Here is a 13,767-nt window from a genome sequence, read left to right as displayed (position 1 = left end):
CAGCTTCCCTATTTCCGCCACTCCCCTCTATTTAAAAATTAGCCGACGACGACCGAGGTGTGGACTTTGTGTGGCTCAGTGTCCGATCCGTCATCTGATTAGTCGACGTTGCTGCAACATATGAAGCCTGTGTATTGTGTGAGCAGCGGTGTGTTGATGCATGGAGGCTGCAAGGTGCACCATTGATGCTTGTGTCCATCAGTCACAACCCCTCAGACATGTTAATGGGGGGTGCACACATCCAATTCTGGCATGCAACAAACCCATTACCATCATCTAATGGCACACGCGCATGCTCATTAAACCAATGTTAATGGGTGCAATCTAAATACATTCAGCAATAAATGTGTTTTTTACCAAATCCAGTCATAAATTAGTCGACTGTGTCCAAACAAACTGTTGCTGCCTCTCTGTTGAAGGTGTGTGTTGGAGGAGTGTAGGTGTGTGTGTGCACTGGTGGACTCACGCCCATACAGAGTGGATTTGTCTTATAGTAAACAAAATCACACCCTTCTGTTTTGGGACAGCAGTGATGATAGTGGAGTCACTTTTACAGTTTTTTCAATGGGTATCTTGAATGTACAGATTACAGTTGTATCTAAATCGCCAGGATAGCATCATTGTTGATGACTGGAGGTCAGTTTGCTTTTTATTTACACATCAGTGCAGAGGGTTGCAGCTGATCTGGCCTGAGTGCATGCATCGCATCGGCCTGAGGGCTGTACACACCTCTCAGTAACAGCCAGTGTTTCCCCGGCTTTACTCACTTATGTGTGCAGATGTGTTCAAGTGAAGGTAATGCATTGGAAAAGACACATATTTGAAGTGACTTGGCTTCAGCAAATGGCATGGAAATACACCATGTTAAGTTAGATATTCAGAATTGTAGCTTCCATGTTATAAATTGTTACAATATTGAAAACACAAATATATTTTCTTCAGCTTCAGCATCACAGCATTTAAATTTGTATCTCCAGCATTACCAAATGAAACTATGTTGGAAGAAAATCTTTTTAAAAATCAGTCAAATTGAAGTTTTTTGGAAGCAAATATTAGGATTTTTGGCCCCAGCGTGATAAAAAAGCTAGTATTTTAGTATAAAGTTAAGAAAATGTGCTCCAGCATGACATAATGTTACTACTAGGGAAGATATTGAAATGTTTTTAGCACTAGAAGTAAACTGACGTGGAAGTTGGCTAATTTGGATGCAAATATTCAGATTTCTACCTCAATGTTATTTTTTTGTGACTTTTAAATGTCAGCACTCACACCATTTTCTGTAAAAGGTCAGACATATTTGTCGTTCCTGCAGCACTCTTTGGACTCTGTAATTTTGCTGGGTCACAGTTTGAGTAAGACGTAAGGCTCAGGAGAGCGGGGGTCCGGGATGCGTTTAAAAAGACATTACATCATCGCCTCCTGAGGCATCGTCACAGCGAGGGCCTTCATCATGCCACTTTAATTGAGAGAGTGGGCGAGTTTGTTTAAAGACCCTGAAGACGGTTGAACAGGAGGACGGCCATATTTAAAATGAGCAATTAACCCTCTGAATTCCTTAATCACCATTTTGTATTGTTCTTCTTCTGTGGTGCTCCTGGTGTGGTGTTGTGCAACCGAGTGCACCCCCCCCCCCCCCCCCACACCACCGGACAGAAATAGACCGGATTGGAGGATGGCCTATTTGTCGGTGTAATCGTTTGTGTGTGTCTTTGACATCTGGAATGTGACCATAAGCTTACAGCATCTGCTAAGAAGCTGAAGACTTACAGTGGAGGCAAGAAGGCGAGACTCGTGTAAGGAGCTTGAGCTGCCTCCTCTTCCTCACTATGTTTGGGATTACAGAACTCCCCGATGCATGATTTGACAATGGAGCGATGTGTGTGAAAATATCCAACATGGAATCATCTTCGATTTTCTGCAGCTTCTCAACGTTAAGTCAAACCTCAGATGTATTAGCTGAATATCTAACAAATATGATATCAAGTTTAATTCAGTTCAGTACATTTGGAAAACAGCTCCAACTTTTTAAAACATATTGGTGCCAACATTTCTGTATTAGTGTGTATGTGTGTTTCCTCAAACAAGGGTTATTTACAAAGTTATTCCTCTTTCTATCTTTGCATTCTCAACAAAACATGACAATTCCCGCACGTTACATGCATAAAACACTTTTGAAATAAAATCCCGCCCCCACAGGAAACATCTTTTTACAAGAAGTAGTTAGGTGTAATAATAGTGTAATGATAATGTTATTTTGATAAAGGAGCTGGGGTTAGACTTCCACACTTCGCAAGAATAACAACGTCTTTAAAGAGCCAAAATTAATGTAAAAATAAGGCTGAGGCTAAACAGTGATATGTGGGTCTCTGTTACCTGCATACGTATGATTTGATTCCACATTTGGCTGACCTCTCTTCACCTCATGTGTTTGCATCAGGTGTTGCGTTCACAGTCTTGCTGTTGTTGATTAGCTGTCTTCATTACGGTAAACAGCTCATGTTCTTGATTGCAACCCTATTGTGTCTCGGTGCATGAGCTGAGAGTAATTACTAACAGGAAAGTGAACACAGGCAGGGTTTATGCTCTAAGCTGTTTGTGGGTATGGGTTGATCTTTTTTTGCCTGATTGCGCCCGATAATAATAATCTGTAATCTGCACGTCTGCGCAGCGACACTGTGCTCAGGACTCGGATAACGAGACATCAGCGGTGCTCTCTGAGGAACCATCACATCTGAATCCATTAGCATGAGACGCTTTGATTAGAGGACGCTCCTCCCATGTGAGGTTTCTTTATTTGAATCGACTGTTTTCAAGTCTGTCCCCTTTGTTGCAAATGATTGTCCTGCTCACACACACCTTTCTTCTTCCCTGTGTGTGTGTGTGCGTTGCTCTTGCATAAGGCCCTGTTGGCTCGCCAGCCGTTGGTTATGATGTTCAGATGAGAACCGTAAGAGATTACATCATCGTCTGGATGGGTGCAGGTTTTGATGAATTCTCTGCGTGGAGGGGCAGAGCGGTGCTGCAGCCTCGAAGCACAAAGAGAGACTTCCTGCTAATCAGCCTCTCATCGTTTCTATGGTTTTTATGTAAAATCTGTGACGACCTGAGCAGAGGAGCATATTAAGAGCTAGAGAGGGACTGCAAGATGGTTCCACACTGATTTCAAATCAAGTAAACCTTTAAAGGAATAGCTCATTTATGTCAAATACGAGCATTTGTTCAATGCATAACAACAAATGGCTGGTTTCCTTTAATATTTGGTTGGTTGTATTGCTATAACTCACATTCAAAGAGTTGAAACTATATATTTTAATGGATTATTCCATAGGTAACCAAGCTCCAAATCTGAAAATGATTGTATCTACATATTTCACATTATTCTTACCTATCTTTTCTGTGATATTCTGCATTTATTTGACCTCTCTGGGACTCTACAAATCCTTCAAATGAACCAATCCAAAAGAGAGTAAGCCAGACCCAAAAGGCGGTAACCAATGAATAAGTACATTGACACAAAGTAAATAAAAGATTCTCTGGTTCCACCTCCCTAAATGTGAATATATGCTAGTTTTCCCAAAAATATAATCAAATATGTTTGGCATTGGACGGTTGTTTGACAAACTAAAGGCAGTCTCTGGGAAATTGTAATGGTTATTGTCCAGTATTTTCTGACATTTTATCAAACTAAATCACCAGACTTTACTCCAATGAGTGAGAGAGACCTGGCCTATCCTCCAGGACGATACAAGGGTCATTTAAACTGTGATACAGTCCAGCTGAGTCCAGGAGGAGAGCTGAATCAAAATGCCATCCTCTGTTTGATCCTGACATTTAGCTTGTGTTGCTCATAAATATTGGACAGGTCACCTTCCCTGCTGTTCTGACCTTACAACACAACTTGTTTAAGATGACACCAAACATGTTATCTTTCACGGATCATTGCTGTGGTAAATAGTCCTTTTTCACGCCTGTATTTGCACAATATTCCAAGTGTACAGTAAATATTAGAAGGTGGCCAGACCTGAAGTGAAGCAAATCACTGCTGCCACACACAAATCCTCAGATGCTTCTCACTGATGTATTTGTCTGAATATTAAACTTTTTAAAGCCTCATAATGTTGGACGTACCAGAGTGTTTACCTGGAAGCTATTTGCCAAACTGCGTGTCGATCCAGGACAAACATGTGTAACGCTGACTGCAATAGAAGCTGATTTGGACAAACTCTCATTGTGCCTCTCTCTCACACACACCCACACACACTCTAATGTGTACTCTCGCTGTTTCGGGCATCCTACTCTGCTTTGTTACACATAACCACCTCTCACTTAGGCTCTCTACAGTTTTTTTTTTAAATGCCAGTTTTTCAATGAGAATATCAAGAAGAAGAAATCTCCCACACACGATCCTTTTTCCTCCTTCTTGTTCTTCTCTTCCTGTCTTGTCCAGCTACTCCTGGTTATCTCCCACACACACACACTCGCACACACACACACACACACACACACACACACACACACACACACACACACACACACACACACACACACACACACACACGCCCATTCTCCTCTGGCCCCGGAGGTGTGTGAGGTTGCAGGAGCATGTGAAAGCCGTCACACAGGGAGAAGCTCATGTGTTCCTCATTTGAAGCCATTTGCCCAAAGCCTGCTGTCAGCCTCCATCTGGATATGAATGTGTGTGTTGGTGTGTGTGTGTGTTTGTTTACGTGTCAGCGACCCGGAGTGGTTTAGGGGAATGTCTGTGTGTCGGTGCTTTGCCTGCACTAAAGGAACAGCTCTATTTTAGTGCTCTGTGCATATATGTGGGCGAGACCTCGTAGTATACTGTTTATATTCAGCCCTCTGAGTCCCTACAATGAGACCACATTTATATTTCAATGCACTTTTTCCACTTGAATATTCATAAACCAAGCTGTATTTAGAATGGCTGTGGTCTTCTGTCAGTTTCTTTCTGCACGAATCTTGACAGAGTTGGGGAAAATCCCTTAAAACTACCAATAAATCATAACATTTTGATTTCATAACATTGTTTTCTGGCAAATTCAGAGTGAATTATGGCCATTTTCTCATAGTCTCATGCAAGTCAACTTCCTTACGTGGTGACAGGAAGTGCTAAAATGTGTACCTGAGGTTTTGGACTCATTCCTGCACCACATTTCTATCATCTGATGTTGAATAGAATAAAGGATTAAAGGTAAAAGATACTAAAAATAACCGTGAAGCCCTAGAAGGAAGCAACAGATTACAGTTTGACACCCCCCATGTTTTCCTCCATGTGTGAACCTCTACAGTCTATGGTCTGAACCCAGTCTGCAGTGGGTGTATGAATAGCAGCAAGTGTCAGGATGGCGCAGCATGCCATGTTCCTGAGAGATGCCAACCTCCCCCCTCCATCACCCACTGACGCCCAATCTGCTCCTCTCCTCCACGGCCCATAATGAGCATGATGCCGATTAAGCACCAGTCATGGTTAGCCATTGATATGTGACAAGGCCTGTATGAAGTACACAGAAATTGTATCTGTAAATGAGACTCTGAGAAATACTACAGTGTGAATACTAAGTTATGTAAGTCAAGTATTAGCATCATAAAATCATTTAAGTAGCCAAAGTAGAAGTTCTCGTCATGCAGAATGGCCCATTGATGTTATTAGCTACATTTCACCTGCTCTTTAGTAACTCATATCGGAGAGTACATGCTTAGTTAGGCTCTGGTGCCACACACACTCAAACACACACATTGTTCTTGTGTAGCCCCTGAGGCAGCTGGAAAGTCATTCTCCACTATCACATCGGGGGGGGTGGAGAGGCCAGAGGAGGGCCACGGACTTCTTTGACATCTCAGGGAAAGGGACATTAGCCAAGTGTGTTGCTGAGCCATTCAGTCCGACGGCACGCCACTCCTGTCCACAGGGGCCATTTCACATTTAGGTGGAACAAAACTCAAAGGAATGGCTCCGCTGAGTTGGCACGCTGTAGCTGAGGACAGGTGAACCTGCTCTAATGTTCACAAGATCAGAGATGACAGTTTCACACTGTGAAGGCGTTCAGTGGAGATCTGCCATCTCTGCTTTAGTCCACTGTCTCTGCAAACTACAGCCGGGCACTTCTAAATACACCTGCTGTTAATGTTCTTTCCTCAATCCATCCCCAAAGGAAATAAGTACAGCTTTTTTGCATCATGCGTAAAGGGAAAAAAAAACATACAGTGCAAATCAGGGCCTGCAGACTCATTAAAGATACAAAACGTGAGTGTAAAGGCACTTTAGTTACAGCGCTAGTCAAACACCAAGAGACAACTTAACTCACACAGCGTAGATGAATATTTAATGTAGAATAGCTTTATGTGAAGTTACCCTTCCTCTGCTTTGCTTTAATGTGATTTGTGTTGTTGTCCTGCATCCTGCTGTCAGAGCTGAGCCCATACTGGCCACAGAAATGGAGAAACCAACATCCAGAAGATCAGAGGATAACAGTATTGATCACGCAGCAGCAGAGCGGCGATTGAGAGTCCATCATGCTCAGTTACGCCCGGCCAGATGCTGACCTTGTGGCCTCGTAATGCTGGCATAAACAGCCGAGAGTTTCTCTCAAACAGAAGATTAGGGTCACTTGTGTACCGTGGGAACAAAATGAAACATTGGTGGCTGGTGCAATCATCCTGTTACCTGGAAAAGTTTGTGTTCTCTTGATCAAAGCTGAAAACCTTTTCCTATGGTACTGTTTTGATTATCAGACGAGACGAGACAGGAAACAATTTGCATGTCCTGAACGCCAGCCAGCTTTTTGAACATGCTGTATAGAGGCTGCAAAAGATGATGTCAGATATCCAGTCGAGCAATTTCTGCTTTTTCATCTATTCAACTCTAAATGAGACCACCATTCCCTAATTTCCCATCATGGTGTATCGAATAAGACTTAAAACTAGAGATTGAGACCAATAACTCGTCAGGAAAATGTTTACTTTGGGAATAAATAAAGTGCGAAATAGGGTCAATCTGACAGTTCTTTGCAGCCAATCCCGGATTTAGAATCTTGGACAAAGCAAGCATAAACCTGTAAACTGACCAAGTCACTTCTAATGAAAGATCTTTACCATTCTGAGTCTTCAGATATTTGAGAAACGACTTTGTTGTCATAAAACAACAAAAATAAGACCCAAGGTAGGATTACTTTTTGAGGAAACATAGATTTGTTTTTTACTCTTTGAGGATGAATTTTTTATGGTCTCGCATTTCTCTGAGGGGAGCATTTTGTCTTTTAGCTGAAGTGGAAAGACAGAAATCTGCCAAGCTGAAGTTTTTAGGTTCCTGTGTGTGTGTGTGTGTGTGTGTGTGTGTGTGTGTGTGTGTGTGTGTGTGTGTGTGTGTGTGTGTGTGTGTGTGTGTGTGTGTGTGTTTGTGCTGCTATCAAACAGATGGGGCTTCTTCTTCATCTCAACCAGAGGCGACGCAGCCATCCATTTCCCTCCCTTCTCTTTCTTTACTTTCACACACCTTCCCCTTTTTCTTTTCTGCCCATCTCTCTTTGTCTCTGATATCCTCCTCAACTCTAGTGGGAATCTACCCATAATGCACCACGAGGAAATTGCCCCATAATGAATACAGCACTTTTAAATTGGAGTAGAGCTGCAGGCGGGGAGCAGACCGGCCACTGAAATATTCAGAACGCTTTATTAACGCTGTTATTCCTGGCAGATGCACTGTGCGCACTAACAGTTGGCGATAATCATGCAGTGCCACTGGGTTGTACAGTTAGTCATCTCCTCTCAGTTTGTATTCAAATCTGATTTATAGTCGTCGCAGCAAGAAAATCAATGTTACTGGACAAATAAAGCACATCAATTCAGATCCTTTTTTTCAATGCAAACGCTTCTAATTCAGACCTAATACGACCATATTAGTGTGTACGACGGCATGCATTTTAGGGATTATGTCACTGTTAATGTCGTGGGTGTCATGTGATTGACAGGAAGCAGATTTAATTACAAAGGACGTCAGCAGCCGAGACGTCTCTAACAATGACTGCTCTGAACATGTCTCTTGTCTATTCAGAAGATATGAATGTAATGAAAAAAGACTCAAAAAAATAAAATGAAGGTTTTGTTCTGACTGAATTTTCTGCTGCTGTGGAAGATGGCTTTTTGGAAGTGCTATTTTGTGAGTTAAACGAGGAATACTGAGGCTGGGAACATCTCAAACACAGAAATATAACCAGACTGCAGATCTGCTTTTGAGCTTTTGAGCTTTTTAGCATCCGTTAGCACGTTGTTTGGGTCTAATTGCCTCATATCGTGTAGCTAGCTGCATACCGACGGCTTGTCGTCAGATGAGTTCTAATAATAAAATAAGGCAATATTCCCTCTCGCTCATGTCAAACAATACACTATGTTTGACCCACTTTTCCCCAAAAACCCGACCAGCATAGCACCTCATCCTCACTTGCTTCCACACCCTGTGCTGTTTATGTCACCGTTTAGCACTAATCTTTTTCATTGAGGCTACATCACTCTTCATCGGTGTGTGTGTGTGTGTGTGTGTGTGTGTGTGTGTGTGTGTGTGTGTGTGTGTGTGTGTGTGTGTGTGTGTGTGTGTGTGTGTGTGTGTGTGTGTGAAGCGAAGGACGACGCTACCGCTGAACTGGGTCGAGGGTAACACGTTGCTATAGCAACTGCTATTTGCCTGCCCTGGGGCCAAGCACTGCTTTTCATCGCTTACACTTTCTCTCTCCGTTCATCCTCCATTCATCCTCTGCCGCTTTCTTCACCTCCTTCCCTTTGTTCATCCGCTCGCTCTTCATCGATCTCTTCCTTCCTCTCCTTTCACCTTTCCTTTCTCTCTCGCTAACACTACCACTTGTTGCTTCTCTTTTGTCTCAAACACAATCAAAGAGCCAGCCTCTATCTGTCCAACTCTGCTAATTGAAATCCTAATTAAAGCAAGGGGACACTTCCTGGTTTTGAGGTGACAACAACATTTTCGATATACGCGATCCGGCCGCTGTGCTCCCAGGAACCCCTGCGTCGTCCTTGGTCTGGGATTGTTGAGATGATATATGATGCAGAAGGAGCGTTACATACTGTCTCGGCAATTAACTCCAGCTGGCTCACTGTAAGCACTGCGTGGGCATGCAGCCATATTTCATAGAAGGAGCAGCGATACGAGAGGCACTGAGATGCAGCGAGGTATAAAACGGGAGCGATGGGCGATGGGCTGTGTGTCACCTAAATTCTCCTCTAATGAATAGCTCATTGATTCCCATTAGGGCCGGCTGGAGCTGACCACTCCGGCCTGTCTGCTTCCCATTAGCACACTTTAAAACTGAGGCTGACAAACAGTCACACAGCCCTCAGGCGGACCGGATGAGAGCCCCGCTCAGTGTTTAAAAGAAACCTGGGAGTTCAAACAGGAAGCTGCATGGGGGACAGCAGGAGCTTTAAATACCAGTCATGCTCTTTTAAACTCCAAAGTATTCTCTTAAAACAAATCCTCTCTTTTCCCCGCCTTGCAACAAGGTGAATATCAAGATAGCAGGCGGGTCATTCCTGATTTGCATTTGAAAGAGCAGGATTATATCTCACTTTCATGTCTTATTCTCTTCTCCAAAGGAAAATACTTGTTGTTTTTGAGCGCTGCAGCTTCTCAACGGCCTCCCGGTCCTCATTGTACCACCAGTGAGTCCATTGCAATCCCCCCGAGACCTGGCCTCTTTCTGGGCCCAGCCTTATCAGCTCCACCTCTCCATCAGCCCGCTTTCTTCATTAGCATTAATAGGATTTGGATCTATTATGCAACTGTTTGGTTACGCAACGCGCGGTCTTCATCGGCAGCGCACAGGAGCATCTTAGATTTACAGCTTTTCATTCACTCAGACACGGAGCGAGGGGAGTTCTCAATATGTGTGGGCACTTTATCCCAAACACAGGTCAGATACAAGCCTCGGCTCTTATCGGAAAACATTTAAGACTGATAAAGGTGGGTAAAGACTGTCATGGTTAATAATCCTATTTTCTGGAAACATATATATTAAAAAGTCCTTAATATAGTAGTTTCATATGTCACATTTGAGTGTACGCCTATGTTCTTTATCTGTACTGAAGGGTGAGTGCACATGAACGCCCCTTTAAGTCAGAACAACTACTACATTGGCACGTTAAAGAAGCCCTATTATGCTTTTTGGGGTTTTCCCTTCCCTCTAGTGCAGGGGTGTCAAACTCAAGGCCCGGGGGCCAAATCCGGCCCGTGACTCCATTTAATGCGGCCCCACAAGAGCCTGCAAAGAATATAATATGTTTATTATACGGTTACATGCCGCTTTACATTGCCCATAAACTACATGTCCCACAATGCATCTCAAATTAGACTTTTTTCTCGGAATTTGACTTTTTTTTGGTCAAAATGTTACTTTTTTTTCAAGATTTCGCGCATTTTTTTTTGTTTTTCCAGAATTTGGCTTTTCTTTTTAAATCATTTTGTGACATGCGCACTGAAGAGACTTGCAATTGTTTGCCCTAGACTTCTGCTCTCAGACGTAGTTAATTATGAAGTTATTACCTTATCTGATAATAATCCAATGCAGAGGCAAGCATGTAATATAATACATTATTTTATATATATTAAATATTTACATACGTATTTTTATATAGTCTTAAAGTTACAACCGGCCCTTTGAGTGCAACCATGATGCTGATGTGGCCCGTGATGAAATTGAGTTTGACACCCCTGCTCTAGTGTGTTCTATAGGTTTTTGTGCATGTAACTGTTCACGTTGAGAAACCTGATCCCAGTAGTGAAGCTATCGATGACTCCTCCTCAGCAGGGAATCAATCAGCTCTTTTAAACCTGTCAATATCAAACGTGTAACACGACCCGACCTGAACGCAACACGGCGGACCTGTCATGTGGTCGCCTGTGGATTCGTAGGCTTCAAGACATGAAACATTTGGATTCAACAAACTTCTTCTGAACATTCAAAAATAATGATGATGCCTCAGATGTGCCAAATGGAGCAGGTTGTCATGGAAACAGCAAAAGGACACACACACACACACACACACACACACACACACACACACACACACACACACACACACACACACACACAGTTCGTTTTGACTTTGTTTTTTCACGGCAGAATAACTTCCTGCTTTGCTGAAGGAGCTATTTTTAACGACTGTTATATAAGATGCGGCCCCTGCGCTCGATTAAATGTTTTCTCTTCCCTTTCATATTCCTCGTCTTCCCTCTGATGAGAGCAGAAAGACCCGTGTTTCCCGTACGCTTAATGTGAAAAATAAACAAATAATTCATCACCATCATTCTTTAGAAACTGCTCAAGCACAAGCGATAACTGTCCATCGTTTATAATCATTTCAAAGATGTGAAAACGCTTAAAAAGCTCTCAAATACATGCAAGACGTGCAGAGCAATTTCCAAGTTTAAATTGCACCGAAAACCAAAAGTAAATGAAGCCAAACACGAGTCTTATCCTCACTTTCATCTGCAGGAGAAACCTAGTAATCTTCAGTATTTGCCGCTCTAAAATCACCTCACTGATGCCCTAGAAAAGGACTTTTATCTTGAAATAAAGCTGAGTTCATGAGATATTCATGCACGTGAAATGTTTCTTTAAAGACAAAAGGGAGATGGTTTTTTTTTGTGAGCATGTAGTGCAGCTAACATGTAATATTCAGCGCTCCCAGCTGAGCTCAGTGAACGCACACTAACGGAGTACCGTGCTATGATTAGCCGCTCGACGTGCTGACAGGGAGAAGTGTTGTCCACGCTCTCGCTGTACACGCATTCAGCCGAAGCAGTAAGATCACTCATGTTTCTGCACATGCAAAGAGAGCGTTGCAGTGAGTGTCATCACCGAGCCACCGTATGAGACACCGCAGTGTGCCCGGTTTGCTCCTGATGGTTCAAAGCACGCATTTTCACTGTAAAATCTGACCGAAGCATTGCATCAGTGGTTTGCTCCTCTCTCTCTCTTTGTAGGATGCTTCGAGTGCTGCATCAAGTGCCTGGGGGGGGTGCCCTACGCCTCTCTGGTGGCCACCATCCTGTGCTTCATAGGCGTGGCTCTGTTCTGCGGGTGCGGCCACGTGGCACTGAGCGGCACCCTGACCATGCTGGACAACCACTTCTCCACGGTGACCACGGACCACGCCACCCTCACCATGGTGTAAGTCTTTCTACCCCACCCCTTCATTGAGACTTAAAGGGCATTGATGAGCTCTTGGCACCCTTAAAGGATTCAGTGGCCTTGCAGTTGAACATACTTCTGAACTGTTAGCGAATATCTCAACCAAATTCTTTTTTTCCTGTGTGTGTTTTTAGAATCCAGATCTTTCAGTACATCATCTACGGCATCGCCTCCTTCTTCTTCGTGTACGCCATCCTCCTGCTGGCTGAGGGCTTTTACACCACCAGCGCCATCAAGAAGGAGCTGCAGAGCGACTTCAAGACCACCGCGTGTGGGCGCTGCATCACCGCCTTCGTATGTGCGCACACACACACACACACACACACAAACACACACACACACACGGGCAGCTGCTGCCAATCATCACACCCGCTGACCCAGATAGATGAAACCCTCTAGATTAGATCACTTTTGATGTGTTTTTTATAAGGTCCTGGCTTAGGAACACAAAGCAGACATTTACAAGCCTGATCATTGTAAGAGCTGCTGGGCACAATCACACACACACACACACACACACACACACACACACACACACACACACACACACACACACACACACACACACACACACACACACACACACACACACACACAGCCCTTGAGGGTAACTCTGGCACAGTTTGTCCTTTCTGGCCTTATTACACTAATTGCTGCAGATGTCCAGTAACATTAGCTTAGACACGGACTCTAAATGTCCTGATGGAATGATATTAACCTATTTCTCCTTTGAAAACTTTTGGGGAAACTCAAAAGGACATGATATTAATCTCTTGTCTAATTACTCCTCCTCAGTTCATGTTCCTGACCTACATCATGTTCCTGGCCTTCCTCGCCATTTTCGGCTTCACGGCTATTCCCGTTTTCCTCTTCTTCAACATGTGGACTACCTGCTCTGCCATGAGGTCTCCTGACGCCAACATCACCTCGCCTGACTCCATCTGTGTGGACGTCAGGCAGTACGGTGAGCTGCCCCACATACACTCATTTATCTTCTCTGTGTGCCACTAGTGTTTCTCTGGGTACGGTTCAATTAAACATCATATTAAACATGTTCAGGTTCATATCAGTATGTAGTGTCTCTACTGTGACATGTGTCCATGCTTTAATGTTCAGAAAGCCCTTTATGTCTCTCATACTGCCTGTGCTGAATCCTTTTCGCCCTCTGTCTGAAACCAGGGACAGGGCCTCTTTAAAGGGAATTTAAAGAGCTGTTTATCAGGATTAAAAGTTGGATTGTTTCCTCGTGGCCCTCCAATTATGTTTTTCTGTATTCTAATAAACCACAGTCTCCTGCTGAGTGGTGGTGTTTCTCTGCTCATCCCTGAGTGTGTGGGTGTTTCTCAATGTCGAGGACACTTGCTTGGTAGCACATGTCTTCCGAGTCACTTGCTTCAGACTCGAAATTTCCCGCTACGAAGTACTCCGGCCTCAGTAGAATTCCAAAGAGGTTTCTCAATTCTTAAATTTCCCCTCCTCGACTCCTTTCCTCGACTCCTATCCTCAATACTTAGTCCCGCCCACAGGAGATGCGAGCGGAGGA

At 43.6% G+C, this 13,767-nt stretch overlaps 1 protein-coding gene across 1 annotated transcript in view; it reads left to right on the top strand.

Annotated features, from left to right (window-relative positions):
- The window catches only part of LOC104953470 (neuronal membrane glycoprotein M6-b-like), a 14,359-nt gene extending 1,123 nt beyond the window's left edge, over window positions 1-13,236 (top strand). Inside the window, exons 3-6 of the mRNA XM_010780421.1 lie at window positions 147-174; window positions 12,017-12,203; window positions 12,359-12,518; window positions 13,020-13,236. Of these exons, the coding sequence (XP_010778723.1) occupies window positions 147-174; window positions 12,017-12,203; window positions 12,359-12,518; window positions 13,020-13,235 (591 nt within the window). The 3' untranslated portion in view covers window position 13,236. The remainder of the gene's footprint in view (window positions 1-146; window positions 175-12,016; window positions 12,204-12,358; window positions 12,519-13,019) is intronic.
- Window positions 13,237-13,767: the final 531 nt, after the last annotated feature.

The sequence above is a fragment of the Notothenia coriiceps genome, unplaced genomic scaffold (assembly GCF_000735185.1).
Source record: "Notothenia coriiceps isolate Sejong01 unplaced genomic scaffold, NC01 NC01_scaffold00021771, whole genome shotgun sequence".
In the NCBI taxonomy this organism is placed as follows: Eukaryota; Metazoa; Chordata; class Actinopteri; order Perciformes; family Nototheniidae; genus Notothenia; species Notothenia coriiceps.
This window is presented reverse-complemented; position numbering and strand designations above follow the sequence as displayed.